This window comes from Pelophylax lessonae (genome assembly GCF_965119305.1).
Source record: "Pelophylax lessonae genome assembly, chromosome: 4".
In the NCBI taxonomy this organism is placed as follows: Eukaryota; Metazoa; Chordata; class Amphibia; order Anura; family Ranidae; genus Pelophylax; species Pelophylax lessonae.
The window spans coordinates 179,038,943-179,055,105 of NC_138771.1; the positions used below are offsets into that span (position 1 = coordinate 179,038,943).

At 41.8% G+C, this 16,163-nt stretch overlaps 1 protein-coding gene across 1 annotated transcript in view; it reads right to left on the reverse strand.

Annotated features, from left to right (window-relative positions):
- The window catches only part of DCLRE1C (DNA cross-link repair 1C), a 56,069-nt gene that overhangs the window by 33,675 nt on the left and 6,231 nt on the right, over nt 1-16,163 (reverse strand). The window contains exons 2-5 of the mRNA XM_082255901.1: nt 15,446-15,497; nt 13,987-14,071; nt 11,231-11,290; nt 5,828-5,883 (exon numbers count right to left, since the gene is read on the reverse strand). Of these exons, the coding sequence (XP_082112027.1) occupies nt 5,828-5,883; nt 11,231-11,290; nt 13,987-14,071; nt 15,446-15,497 (253 nt within the window). The remainder of the gene's footprint in view (nt 1-5,827; nt 5,884-11,230; nt 11,291-13,986; nt 14,072-15,445; nt 15,498-16,163) is intronic.

Consider the following 16,163-nt stretch of genomic DNA (forward strand, 5'->3'; position numbering starts at 1 on the left):
TTTATTAAAAAGGTATACAAAAACAAGAAAAAGAAAACAAAAAACACAAAATAGGCAGCAGCTTTAGGCTCCATGTACACGGGACGCTGGAAATGGCCGTTTAGGAGTAGTTGGGCGTTTTTTTTAGAAGCCCCTGAACCCATCTACATTTTATCTTATCTGTCCATGTACATCAGGTCGTTTGCGGGCAGTTGCGTTCAGGGACTTTTTTTAGAACGAAATTATTTGCGTTCGAACGTGTGTTTCCCGGAGTTTCAAACGCAAAAACGCGACCGAACGCGATGACCCGCGTTTGGCGTTCGCGTTTTTCCATTTTAAAGGGGAATCATTTTTTTGACCTCTAGGAACGGTTCTAAACGCAAACGCCCGCTAAATGCGGGTACAAACGAGACCGAACGGACGTTTCAAACGTCCTAAAAATTCCAGCATTCAAAGGGACTTTTAACAACGTCCCGTGTACATGGACCCTTACATTCCCTCCCATAAAACAGTATCAATGAGCAGCAACCACCCTTCCAAGACAACATATGCAGAAAAATACAAAAGTACCAGAAATGCATGGAAAGCAAAAAAATCATCCAACAAGTATTTCCGATGCCACTGCCTTCCCACCAATCAGTTGAGAAAAAAGGGGAATATAGCTCTATCACTAAAATCTAACCTAGCCCAAAACATTCCTCACACCAGTACTGAAATAGTACAATCTAAAACAGCACTACTTTTAAGTTAGATAGAGTAGGGAATGATTAAAACTCCTTCCTTCTGTGTCCCAATGGGGAGATTTCCTTTCACTTCCTGTCACATAGACACAACAGGAAAGGAGAATAAAAACACCCTCTAAAGTGAGAAAAATCCCCTCTCAGACAGTTGTCACCGAGATGAATGTCACAATTGGAAGATTCTCCCTCTAGTCCTGCTCTGCTGACGACCAACAATTTGGGATTTTTTCTCAGGGAATGCATTAAGATAAAAAAACCTTCTGACTTTGCAACCACGTTAATCTCAACTCAGCAGAAGTCAAGACCCTTTCTACAACCTAAGTCTAAGATCCAAGGGCCTCCACAAGGTCGCCAAGACTGGTGTGAAGACTAACAGACAGCAAAGGTTCTATGCACTTCCGCTCTTGTGTTTATGCTTTTCATGTTCACCTAAGTAATCTATTATCCATCAGGGAGAAAAAGAAAACCACAGTTGGAATTCGAATAAACCATTGTAAACAAGGCAGATTGCCATTCTGTCAGTACAGAAGGCACGGATCCTGTGTTCCTGCAAAATTCATGCCTTCCACTAGTAAAAGCACTTGCCACACAAAAAAAAAAAAAAAAACCCTTGCTAGGAACATAGTTAACCTTTTGATCGCCCCTGATGTTAGCCCCTTCCCAGCCAGTGTCATTAGTACATTGACAATGCCTATTTTTAGCACTGATCACTGTATTATGGCCAGTGGTTCCCAAAAAAAGTGTCAGAAGTGTCAGTTAAGCCCCGTACACACGTACCGATTGTCGGCCGTAAAGATTCGGCCGACGACCGATCGGCCGATTGTAGGCTTGTTAGTATGATGCTTTCGACAGCCGACAGCGCATTTTCGGCCGAACAGAATCTGTTGTGCAGGCATTAAAATTTTTGTTGGCCAACACCAGAACGGCCGATTGTTCGCCAGTCAGTACAGAATTCGGCCGACAGACAGCAGATTTGCAAGACTGGGCATGCTCAGAAAAGAAAAAAGACAAGGAAAGTTAACCATCACATGACATCACTTCTGCAGTCGGCTGTTGTTGGCCGACAAAATTTGTGTGCAGTCTTTTGCACTTTTCAACAGACAAGACAGCCCTCGGACAAAAGACGGCCGATCGGTACGTGTGTACGGGGCTTTAGTGTCTGACTTGTCTGCCACAATAATTGCAGTTGCACTACAAGTCCTCAATCGCTGCCATTACTAGTAAAAAATACATAAAAATTCCATAAATATAGCCCATAGTTTGTAGACACTAACTTTTGCGCAAACCAATCCATATAGGATTATTAGGATTTATTTACCAAAAATATCTAGCAGAATACATATTGGCCTAAATTGAAAGAAATTCGATTTTGTAATATTTTTTAAATTGCATAGGTTTTATAGCAGAAATGAAAAAAAATATTTTTTTTCCAAAAAATTGTCTTTTTTTTTTATAACGCAAAAAATAAAAAAAAACGCAGTGGTGATCAAATACCACCAAAAGAAAGCTCTGTTTGTGGGGAAAAAAGGACATCAATTTTATTTGTGTACAGCGTTGTATGCGCAAATTCGATTTTGTAATATTTTTTAAATTGCATATGTTTTATAGCAGAAATGAAAAAAAGTTTTTTTTTTCCCCAAAAAATTTGTCGTTTTTTTTTTTTTTTTTTTGTTTATAGCGCAAAAAATAAAAAAAACGCAGCAGTAATCAAATACCACCAAAAAGAAATCTCTGTTTGTGGGGAAAAAAGGACATCAATTTTATTTGTGTACAGCGTTGTACGCGCAATTGTCAGTTAAAGGAACGCAGTGCTGTATCGCAAAAAATGGCCTGGTTTATGAGGGGGGGGGGTAAATCTTCTGAAGCTGAATTAATAATAACGGCCATGTGACCACAGAGACATCATAAGGAGAAGCTTTACAAACACCTGCACCAATGCTGTTCAGTGTGCCGTACAAGTGACATGATTCTTCCTTCAAGGAAAAAAAAGGCGCAGAGCAAAAGCACCATCTGGGACTTCTTGTGTTCACCACTAACCTCAAGCTAAACTGACAGACCAAAAAGGGGGTCCTGTGCTCAGTGCTTTAGTTAGACTTGTGTACTACTATTAAATAATAGGGTGGGAAATAATGTCATATAGAAAAAAAATAATATAAAATACTTAAAATGTAAGCAACATAAAAGGCTTAATTTCTAGATAGGTCGTTTATAAAAGGCATAGGTCTGCCCAAAACTCATATTTCTGGTAACACATTTGCTGATGAGTTAAATACCCTGACAAGACATACACAGAGATTTACAAATACCGGTACATCCTGTACATACATTCACAACATTGAAAAGATCAGGGCCCATTCAGATTGGTGGGAATGTGCATACTGCCGCATAGTAACGTAGTGACCAATGCAGCACAACACAGCTGCACATGGTGACCATTATAGAGTGCTGTGGTAAAGAATGGGTGCATGTCCAATTTTTTGCACATCAATGTATAGCACAGCGTTTATAGAGCTGCAGCCTGTGGTACATGGTGCCCTGATACAGTGGACAACTGCACCAATACAGCATAGTGCACTGGCAGACTACAAGGAGATGTAGGTGTTTGCGTGGGAGTCGGTGGAGACTTGTGCAGGTGCCATGGCAGCTTGCAGTGAAGCAGCACTGTGTCTCTTGGTAGTGACATCAGCACGTGAACTAGTGGCTGGTTTCAACAAAAGAAGTGCTGCCAATCCAAAAAGCAGTGGGCAAAGCTAGGTGTGGCCAGGTGCCAATTGATAAGCTAGAGGCTTTTTAACCACTTGCCGACTGCCCGCCAGCAATGCTACATACCCGTACATCGCTGCCTGCTTCCAAGTTTAGGGTGCGCGCATGCACGACGGGAGTCTGTCAACAAGTCCTGGCCAATGATTCATGGCTGGGACTTGATGACTGGCTGTGGCCAATCACAGTCCAAAGCCTTGTGTTGACAATCAACATAGGCCTGTGCACAGAGAAAACGATCTGTTTCTTATCTCTGCAAAGCAGAGATAAGAAACAAAAAGAACTGTTAGAAAAAGCATAATATACACATTACACATTGTTAGGCACACATTCAACCCCTTGATCTCCCTATATGTTAACCTCTTCTCAGCCAGTTGAATTACTACAGTGACAGTGTATTAGCACTGATCACTATATTAGTGTCACTGGTGATGTCAGTGGCAGTTCGTTCCCCCCCCAGCGTCAGATTGCCCGTCACACTATCGCAGTCCCATTATAAGCTGTTGATCACTACCATTACTAGTATAAAAATTTATATATAAATAAAATATAAATTTTTAGTAAAAAAAAAAAAAAAAAATCAAATATACACTTTTTGGTTCTTTTTTTTTTTTTACAAAGACATGCAGCAGAATACATTGTGGCCTCAATTTATGAAGAAATTTGTTTTTTTTATTGGATTTATTTTAGATCAGAAAATATATAATACATTTATATTTAATATTATAGTATATATATATATATATATATATATATATATATATATATATATATATATATATATATATATATATATATATATATATATATAAATAATATACATTTTTCATTTATAGCACAAAATAAGAAAAACAAAAAAAAAAACGCAGAGCTGATTAAAAACGCCAAAAGAAAGCTCTATTTGTGTTAAAAAAAATGAAATAAATTTTGTTTGGGTACAGTGTTGCATGACTGCGCAATTACCAGTTAACCACTTGCTGCCAGTATAACTTACTTATACAGCGGCAAAGTGGCACTGCTGCACTGGATCACAAACCTAGTAGGCGATCCAACACTTCCAGGTCTGGGGCATACATGTGCACCATTATATGCATATATAAATGCGATTATACACAGTGGGAGCTGATTGGCAGGTACCACAAACTCGATGTCTGCCGGCACCCACCGATCCTTCGGTACACAGGGAGACTGACGGTCTGCCTATGTAAACAAGGCAGATCGCCGTTCTGTCAGGAGGGAAGGCATTGATCCTGTGTTCCTGCAAAGCATTAATCCCCGTATTAGTGTCAACGGTCCACAAAAAGCATCAGTTAGTGTCCAAATTGTCCACCACAATATCGCAGTCACGCTATAAGTCGCTGATTACTAGTGAAAATAAATAAATAAAAATATCACATAGTTTGTAGAAGTTATAACTTTTGCGTAAACCAATTAATATACGCTTATTGGGATTTTTTTTTTACCAAAAATATGAAGCAGAATACATATTGGCCTAAATTGATGAAGAAAATTGATTAATACCTTTTTTATTGGATATGTTTTATAGCAGAAATTAAAATAGTCTCTTATTTATAGCGCAAAAAAAAAAAAAAAAAAAACGCAGAGGTGATCAAATACCTCCAAACTAAAGCCCCGTACACACGCACAGATTGTTGGCCGACCGATCGGCCGCCTTTTGTCCAGTGTTGTTTGTTGGTTGAAATGTGCTCTAGACTTGCACTGGACTATTGTTGGCCAACAAAAACCAACTTCAGAAGTGATGGTTGGCTTTCCGTGTGTTTTTTCTTCTCTGAGCATGCCCAGTCTTGCTCATATGATTTTTGTCCTGACTGAGGAACAATCGGCCATTCTGTTGTTGGCCACAAAAATTTTATAGCATGCACACCAGATTTTTTTCGGCCGAAAAGTCGCAGTTGGTTGTCGGAAGCATCATACTAACAAGCCGAAAATCGGCCTATCGGACAATTTACGGCCAACAACCTGTGCGTGTGTACGGGGCTTAAAGCTTTATTTGTGGGAAACCAAGGACATACGTTTTATTTGGGTATAGCTTCGCACAACCGTGCAGTCATCAGTTAAAATACCGCAGTGTCTTATTTAAAAAAAATGGCCTGGTCATGAAGGGGGGGGGGGGGGGGGAGGTAAATCTTCCAGAGATCAAATGATTAAAGTAGCACAGTGTCGAATAGCAAAAAATGGTCTGGTCATGAAGGGGATAATATGTTCTGGAGGTCCAGTGGGTAAATAGGAGGCCAGAGCTCTACTTTTTCAAAACAAATCTAGGATTAGAAAAAATAGTACATTAGCAAACATTAGAATGAGCCAAAAACTATTACTGAATGGGTTACATTACGGATCCTGGACAGTGACCAGCTGGCAAAAGTGTGATTAAAACGTCTTCTTTCTAGGGGGAAAAAAAAAAAAAAAAAAGACATTACAAAACAAATTCTTCTCCCTTCCATCAATTCTTTATTAACTCAGTTAAGTCACAATTCCACATCCAAAATAATTCATTGACTGGGCTGACATTCACAGGAGCCCATCTTTTTTTAAAAGAAGTCGAAGAACTGCAGCTGTAAGAACATCAACATTTTCATTCTATTCCTGGCTTTTCAAAGCACAGTCAACACAGCAGATTTTCAAGCATGTCAGAACATCAGGCTGTAGCTTGTGATATGACTACTGGATGCCATGCAACTTATCAGCACAGCATATCCAATTGGCCTCATTCACACCATACGTATAAACTGTGACCATGCAACGTCCAAATTGCGACCATACGATGGCACAGTTGCAACAGCAAAGTTGCGACCATGTGACGGCACAGTTCAATGTGGGGAAACTAGATGGATTTGCGTCAATTAAACTGAGATGTCCATATAGTAATCAGGTGCACAGTTGGGACCATGCGTCGGCACAATTGCGACAGCACAGTTGCAATCATACGTCAGCAATCTTACAACCATGCATCAGCCCAGTTGCAACGGCAAAGTTGCGACCATGTGACGGCAAAGATTCAACCATGTGATGGCAAAGTTGCGACGGCACTATTAAGATCATACGCCGGCACAGTTGCGACCATGCGGCAGCACAGTTCAATGTGGGTGAACTTGATGGACTCGTGTCAAGGAAACAATGAAAAGGTGCGAACTACCCATAACAGAAATACATATTCTACCGTCAGAATCCCTGGGCCCTGGCTCGCACAGATGTGAATTGGATCACACTGAATCGCATGACAAAGCAAATAACTTTGGTTCCTATGGAGCTTGGTCACATTAATGCACTGAGATCTTACTTTGGGAAAGAGTCCTATGCGCTAAGTTGAGGACTAGGACCTCCAAGGTAGTATTTTCCGAAATACTACCTGTACCTCGAGCCACACCAGAGAGGCAGCGGGAGATTAGGGAAGTTAACGAGTGGCTGAGGAGCTGGTGTAGTAAGGAGGGTTTCGGTTTCCTGGAGAACTGGGCCGACTTCTCAGTCGGTCACCGGCTCTTTGGTAGGGACGGATTGCACCTAAATGGGGTGGGTGCAGCCGTACTGGGTGCGAGGATGGCCAAAAAGTTAGAGGGGCTTTTAAACTAGGGAATGGGGGGGGAGGGTACAGATGTAGAATTAGCCAGTGGAAAGCAAGTTTCAGAGGGCAGAAATGGGGGCATTAGCGGTAGGGTGTTCGGAGCCCCTATACCCAGGGTGGGTACGGGGAAAAATCAAGAGAGCAGCCTAAAAACATCAAAATTACGAGGCTTATATACCAATGCCAGAAGCCTGGCCAACAAGATGGGAGAGCTGGAGCTGCTGATGTTTGAGGAGGACTTAGATTTTGTGGGGATAACTGAGACTTGGTTTGACAGCTCTCATGACTGGATGGCGACCATTCAGGGGTATTCCCTTTATCGCAGAGATAGAGAGGGTAAAAAAGGGGGAGGGGTATGTTTGTATATTAAGAACAGTATACAGGTAAATATGAGGGATGATATTAATAATGGAGCTATGGACGAGGCAGAATCCCTATGGGTAGAGCTTCAAAGGAAAGGCACGGTGGGGAAGGTAATATTGGGCGTATGCTATAGGCCCCCAAACCAGAGGAAGGAGGGTGAGGTGGACCTCATGTTACAGATAGGATTGGCAGCAAGGATGGGAAATGTCATTATAATGGGGGACTTTAATTATCCTGATATAGACTGGGCAGAAGGAACCGCGCATTCAGCCAAGGCTCGGCAGTTCCTAAATGTTTTGCAGGACAATTTCATGGGTCAGATGGTGAATGCACCGACAAGAAACAATGCGGTACTTGACCTACTGATTACCAACAATACAGACCTGCTCACGGATATAGAAATACGGGACAACTTAGGGAACAGTGACCATAGGTCAATTGGTTTCAGTATTAATTACAGTAATAGGAAACACAAGGGTAATATAAGGACACTGAATTTCAAAAGAGCCAATTTCCCTAAACTGCGCTCGCTGCTAGAAAATATCAAATGGGATAGAACCCTGGGAACAAAGAACACGGAGGAAAAATGGGAGTGCTTCAAGAGCATACTTAACAAGGGGGTGGGCCAGTGCATTCCACAGGGAAATAAATTTAAAAGAGCAATACTAAACCCTGGGTGGCTAAACTCCAACATAAAAATGTATATTAGAGCTAAAGAAAAGGCCTTCAAAAAATACAAGACTGAGGGGTCATTGGCAGCATTCAAGCATTACAAAGAGTGTAATAAGAAATGTAAAGATGAAATCAGGGCGGCTAAAATAGAACACGAGAGACATATAGCGGAGGAGAGTAAAAAGAACCCCAAGAAGTTCTTTAAGTATATAAACAGTAAGAAAGCGAGGCCAGAACACATTGGCCCCATAAAAGATGATAAAGGAAAAATGGCCACTGAGGACAGAGAAAAGGCGGAAGTGTTAAATAATTTCTTTTCTTCAGTCTTCACAAAGGAATCGGGGGGCTACACGAACCCAGCTTGTAAGGCCGAACTAAATAATACACCTCAGGAAGTGCCGCCATGGCTAACAGAGGATAGACTTAGAGCTAAACTAGAGAAACTTAACATAAATAAATCCCCGGGACCGGATGGCTTGCACCCAAGGGTTCTAAATGAGCTCAGTCAGGTGATTGCCAGACCATTATTCTTGATCTTTAAGGATAGTTTACAGACAGGTATGGTGCCAGCTGATTGGAAAAAAGCCAACGTGGTACCAATATTTAAAAAGGGGCCGAGATATATCCCGGGTAAGTATAGGCCGGTCAGCCTAACATCAGTAGTCTGCAAAATTTTGGAGGGGATGATAAGGGACCACATACAAGACTTTAGTAATGAAAACGGTATTATAAGTAGTAATCAGCATGGATTCATGAAAAATCGTTCATGCCAAACCAATCTATTAACCTTCTACGATGAAGTGAGCTGCCACTTAGATAAAGGTAAGCCTGTGGATGTGGTGTATCTGGACTTTGCAAAGGCCTTTGACACCGTTCCCCACAAACGCTTACTGTACAAACTAAGGAAGGTAGGTATGGACCATAAGGTGAGTACCTGGATAGAGAACTGGCTCCAGGGGAGAGTACAGAGGGTGGTGATTAATGGGGAGTACTCTGATTGGGCGGGTGTGGAAAGTGGGGTCCCCCAGGGTTCTGTCCTGGGACCAATCCTGTTTAATTTATTCATAAATGATCTAGAGGAGGGGATATCTAGTACAATCTCAGTATTTGCAGATGATACTAAATTAGGCATGCCAATATCTTCTATGCAGGATGTGGAAATCTTGCAAGCAGACCTGAACAAAATAAGGGATGGGCAACTACATGGCAGATGAGATTTAATGTAGAAAAATGTAAAGTAATGCACTTGGGGGCCAGAAACCAGAAAGCAAGCTACTCACTAGGGGGGGAACCTCTGGGTGAGTCTAGGATGGAAAGGGACCTGGGGGTACTGGTAGACAACAGGCTTGGCAGTGGCATGCAATGCCAAGCCGCTGCAAGCAAAGCCAACAGAATACTGGGTTGTATAAAAAAGGGGATTCACTCCAGAAATAAAGAGATTATTCTTCCACTCTACAAGACTCTGGTCCGGCCACATCTGGAGTATGCTGTCCAGTTCTGGGCACCGGTCCTCAGGAAGGATGTGCTGGAACTGGAGAAAGTCCAGAGAAGGGCAACAAAAATAATTAGGGGAATGGAGGACATCGGCTATGAGGAAAGACTACAAGCACTGAACCTATTCTCTCTGGAGAAGAGACGCTTGAGGGGGGATATGATATCAATGTACAAATACTGTACTGGCGACCCTAGCATAAGGAACAAACTATTCAGAGTAAGGGAATACAATAAGACACGTGGCCACTCACTAAAACTAGAGGAAAGGCGGTTTAACCTTAAAGTGCATAAGGGGTTCTTCACTGTAAGAGCGGTAAGGATGTGGAATTCTCTTCCGCAAGCAGTCGTATCAGCGGGGAGCATTGATAGTTTCAAAAAACTATTGGATGGACACCTTAAAGACCACAACATACAGGGGTATACAATGTACGGTTAAAAGCAAACACACACACATCATAGGTTGAACTGGATGGACTTGTGTCTTTTTTCAGCCTCACTAACTATGTAACTATGTAACTATGCTTCTTTGGTGCCATGCAGTGCGATTCTGTGGTCCATAGACTTTAGCGGAAATACTTTCAAATCGCTTATCTGTCATATTGTCATACGCTTCCAGCATGTTTTCTTCCCCAGGGCAGGGGAATCCAAATTGTGTCAAAAATTGCATCAAACCGCACTGCAACTGCATTTGAAAAATCACACTGAAAATCGGATCAAACTGCACTGCATCAGTGTGTAACTAGAGATTTAAAGCTGAAATCAAAGCAATTTTTCCCCATGCAGTGGGGCTGTGCCTGCACACATAGGTTAACTGCTCATTTTTGTTTAGGGAACTGAAGAGCAAAGACACACTTACCTAATCCTCCGATCATCCCAGCGCGAGACCGGTCCAGCGGCTGCTGCCCTCTGAAGTCTTGTGCAGTGGACAGTTCCTGACATCATCACACTCATAGATCTGCTCTGGACATGAAGACGTCAGGAACAGTCCACTGCTGGTTTGTGGGAGAGCATGGTTTACTGCTGGAGCAGAGGATTGGGTGAGTATACAGCTTTCTGGTCACGCCTACAGAAAACAAGCAGTTAACCCATGCAGTGCATGCACAGCTCCACTGCATTGGTAAAATGCAGTCCCCGGGATTCAAAGTATAACTAAAGGCCAACTTTTTTTTTTTTTTTTTGGGATGGAGTGGAGAGGGATTAGAACCCCTGTCAAGTTTTTATTTCTGCCTGTGCCCCATTAAGGACATTTACCTTCTCTATTTTTCCTGTTTACCATTATCATTGAAAGTGAAAGTAAAAGAAAATCCCAAATTTTAGGTTGTCCCCAGAAAAATAATAGAGGGGAAATCTTTTAATGGGGACACCAGTTCTGGTGACCTGGGGAACCCCAAGAAATGTCCCGAGTTTACAGGGATTTCCTCTAACTTCCTGTTTGGCTATGAGACAGGAAGTGAAGGAAAATCACTGGAACACAGAAGGCGAAAACAAATCTGACAGGGATTATAACCCTCCCTTGCTCTATTTAAAATGAAAATAAAAGTTTTGCCTATAGTTCTACTTTAAGAAGCCTGTAGATTAATTATCTAAATGCAATTAAAAACAGAAATCTCATTCTTTGGCAGACTGACTCTTCAGTACTCACCTCACCCGTAGCTTCATCAACCAAGGAGATCTGAGTTGGAGTGTCCACTTCAATAGGTCTCTGTTGGAAAAAGTCATTGAGTTAATAAAGATGCACATCAGCAATACTAAACCATAGCAGTGCAGTAAAGCGCTTGCCTGAAAAGGCTCTGAAGACTCGATAAAGGGAGCCCAAACAAGGTGCACAACTATTTTTTTTTATATCCAAGCCTGGATATTGAGTTACATTTTAACCACTTCAATACTGGACACTTTCACCCCTTCCTGCTCAGGACAATTTTCAGCTTTCAGTGCTGTCACACTTTGAATGACAAGTGGGCGGTGATGCATTGTACCCAAATTTTATTTATTTATTTTTACACAATTAGGCCTCTTTCACGCGGCCGCTCCGTAGGTCTGTATATCACCCCATCTGTTTGTGGGTGATATACGGACATAATGTATGTCAATGGGATTGCGGATGTCAGCGGATGACCATCCACTGACATCCGATTTGCGTCCTTTCAACTCTGTTCCATTTTTTTGGAACGGAACAGAACCCTATTTTTCTTCCGTTTAAAAAACAGAATGGATGCAAAATCGGATGTCAGCGGTGTCATCCGCTGACATCCGCAATCCCCATAGACTTACATTATGTCTGTATATCATCCGCAAACGGATGGGATGATATGTGGACATACGGAGCGGATGACACAAGTGTCATCCGTGTCCGTGAAAAAAAAAAAAAAGTGCCAGAGCGGAGGAAAAAAAACGGAGCGGCCGTGTGAAAGAGGCCATAGAGCTTTCTTTTGGTGGTATTTAATCACTTTCTTTGCTAAACAAACAAACAAAAAAGAAAAAAAAAAAAGACTGAAAATGTTTAAATTTTTCTTGTTTCCATCATAAAATTTTGCAAATAAATCATTCTTCATAAATTTAGGCCAGAATGTATTTTCTACATTTCTTTGGTGACAATAACCCAAATCAGTGTATTTTATTTAGTCTTTAGGAAACTTATAGAGTCCACAAACCATGGTATATAGCTAAAAATCAATGAATCCTGATGTTTCTTATGGCATATCTCATTTCTTGAGGCTGAAAAGTAGACAGACCAAGGTATTTAACAAGAGGCATGGCAAGCTTTTTGAAGTTGTAATTTGTTTGTCACAATTTTTTGGATAATGAAGAAATAAAAAAAAAAAAAAAAAAAAAAAAATAGTTTTTTCACAATTTTGCTTATACATACTGTCACCAGTGCAGTACAGTGTAATTATTTAACTGGTGTTGCAGTGATCAGGGACACTGACTGGTGACAGTTTGTAAAAAAAATAAAAAAATATTTTGGTGTTTTTTTTTTTTTTCACTATTTTTTTTATCACACTGTGACCAAAGCAACACAGAGTTACCATAGTAACACTACTACTCTGGGGAGTAGTAAATTTCACTTTTATAAGCAACCATTTTTACTGTATTTACTACTGTGGTTAGCTGTGATTGGTCACTGCTAATCACATGGTACAGATGAGCTGTGATTGGCCCTGTCTGTACCATGTGGTCACTGTGACCAATCACAGCGATCAACACAATAGTTCACAATGGATGGTACGAATGAAAGCTATCCATTGTGTACAACGGTCATGTTATTTGCTGTGATTGGTCACAGAGTTCTCATGGTACCGGCAGCAGCCAGTACACTGATCTGTCATTCCGCTGTGTCATCCCGGAATGGTGAATGTCCCGCCCAGCCATCATTTGTCCATAGGCCGGGCAGGAGGTGGTTAAAAAGCAAATGTATATATATATATATATATATATATATATATATATATATATATATATATATATATATATATATATATAAATAAAAATTTAATTTCAAATTTTTGGTGTTTTATACTTCTTTTGGATTCTCATGGAAAGGATTTGAATCCCACCCACACTGTAAAGACTGGCGGGGGAGGGTCTCACCCATCCTGCTGAATTCCCCTATGTGCAATATAAATAAAATAGATGACAGCTAAAGTTGAAGTTTAGCAAAAAAATAAAAAAAGTTTTTGCTCTACAGCTTAAGGGCTCTTTCACACGGGCGATCCGATCAGATCCGCCTGTCAGTTTTTTAGGCGGATCTGATCGGCTCCTCCATGTATCCCTATGGGGCGGCGGATGTCAGCGGAGACAACTCCGCTGTCATCCGTATCCGATTCTGTCCGTGAAATCCGGACGGATGGAAACCCTATTTTCCATCCGTCCTGGGGATCGGATCGGATGAGAGCGGACAGGTGGTCCGCTCTCATCCGATCCCCCATAGAGAGCAGCGGGGGCTGTGACACCTCCCTCTCCGCACTGCAAGCAGAGACGGAACTGTCATCCGCCGGCTCAGCGGGGATCGGCAGATCGATCCCCGCTGAGCAGCACGGATACGCCTACGGAGGCGGACCGTGTGAAAGAGGCCCTAGTTACATTACTTACCTATATTGAAGGAGGTCCTACAATGTTCAGGTTCCTGGATTATAATCACTGCAGGGCTGTTCAGTCTTCTTCCTCCTGCTGAACTCTCAGCACTGCGAGGGTCAACAGCTTCGGATCTCCAGACTCCGCTACTCTACAACATGATCCAACAGGGACACGCCCCCTCCTCCATTGAGAAAAGTTAATTTACTGATTACTGCCTGTGAATGCGGGAGACAATCCTGTGACTTATCTCCATTCACAGATAGTGTTGCACTGTAATCAGTAAAAGAACACAAATATAAAAAAACAAATGGAATAAATACTTACTATACGATTTTCCCAGAATGCATACTTAGGACTTGTCAACAGCAGTTCTTTGGTGACTGGAGAACAATAGAGGTAAACTTTCAGGCTATAAAATAAAAAAAATGAACAGTGTCAAAACAGTAACAGTAGTATATTTCTTTGTGTAACACAGTAGTAACACTATCCTGTGGGTGCTGAGGTAGACAATGGACAAGCTCATTGTCACTGGATCATTGCACTGGTACAGTGAACAATTGAGGTGCTGAAAGTGCCAGTCAATGGGCAAGCACACAACCTGCTGCTGCAGCACTTGAGGGTAAACAAGTGCTAAAAGTCGAGTGGCATTAAAGTGGACAAAAGCGTCAGTATAGTGGAGATTGCATTGGTCATATGAGCCAGTGGTGGCTTTGTATGACAGTAGACCAGTACACAGGTGAATATCAATCAGTAGAAACATATGCTGTGCATGTCATGACATCAGTAGTGCACATATGCTGTAGCAGTCTGAATCAGGAATTACATTGTTAAAATGCCATTTCATGGGTGTTGGGGCATTTGGCTGGCAAATGCATAGGTACAGTGAAGAAATACATTACCGCAATGCCAATTTTGGGCAAGTTGCCAAGTGTTAGAGCAGTCAGTGGACAAGACCATAGGCGCCATGACAGTAGGCAGGCACTGTTACAGTGAAGGATTAGATTAATACAGTGCCACTTGGTAGACAGGCAACCAATTGTCATTGCAGCCAGTGGACAAGCAAGTGAGCGGCATGGTGGTCAGTAAATTACAACACTGCAGTGCAAGTCAGTGAAAAAAGCCTGACCCCCATGGCAGTACATGGACTGCAGATACTGTGGATAAGAGTGTTCTTGCGACAAATAGTTACACCATTGAAATTCTAGTTGGTGAACAAGCATCCTAATGTAGGTGATGTGGCAGGCCGACTTACTAAAACTGGTGCACAGTGGAGCATAGTAACCATTCAGCTTCTAACTTCACCTTGTTCAATTAAGTTATGACAATAAAACCTAGAAGCTGATTGGTTACTGTGCACCAGATTCTGTGTATACCAGTTTAAGTAAATCTCCCCCATGTTGTGCTTGGCAATAGGACATACATACACACACCTATATATATATATATATATATATATACACACACACACATACACACACACCAACAGTGCATTCCTGGGCTTGTGGCTCCTGAATACTAAGAACTGGAATAATACATCTCCATAATGGAGAAAACATTTATAAGCAGCTGTAGCATATCATATAAAAATGGAGATTGCTTCTTATCAAGCTGCATCTGCATGAGACAAATCAGTTATGCTTTTTAGCTTTTAAATACAAATTTTCAAGAATCTGAAAAAGGAGCAGTATAAAAAAACAAAAGCAGTTTCATCTTTCAGATTAAACAGATGACTGCTCCAGTTTTTTGTAAATCAGCCTATTCTGCATTCTGCGATGTAACACACCTGGACTCCAGTCTTCGTTTCAGGAGAGGAGCACGAAGTCCTTTCATGTGATCTGTAAAAAGTAAGAAAGTGCAGTGTTAATAATGTTTATTTGACTAAGTATGAGAAAAAGACAGAATTATAAAAGAGTTTTAGATATGGAAAAAGTGAAATATGATGCTACTGATAGCCCTTAGGAGCTCCAGACCTTGGGTGGAAGATACACGAGGACTCAGAGTGTTGTAGACACTAGGGGTGTTGAAAATAATCGTATAATCGGTCCAGGAGGCGGGACTTTGTTGACAGCGTCCGCCGAGCAATTTAAATCCAAGCTCCGTGTCACAGCGGGAGATCCCCGCTCTGTGGGATCCGGGCACTGGTAGGCTGCATTGATGGGCACTGGCCATGAGGCTGCATTGCTGAGCACTGGCAATAAGGCTGCATTGATGGGCACTGGTGATGAGGCTGCATTGATGGGCACTGGTGATGAGGCTGCATTGATGGGCACTGGTGATGAGGCTGCAATGATGGGCACTGGTGATGAGGCTGCATTGATGGGCACTGATAAAGCTGCACTGATGGCCACTAATGAGGCGGCAATGTTGGCCACTAATGAGGCGGCAATGTTGGCCACTAATGAGGCGGCAATGTTGGCCACTAATGAGGTTGTGAGTACTGTGAACTGCCCTTAGGGGTCTGCCAAGTGTAAAGTGGACCACTACGGAGAAGGTTCCAGGGA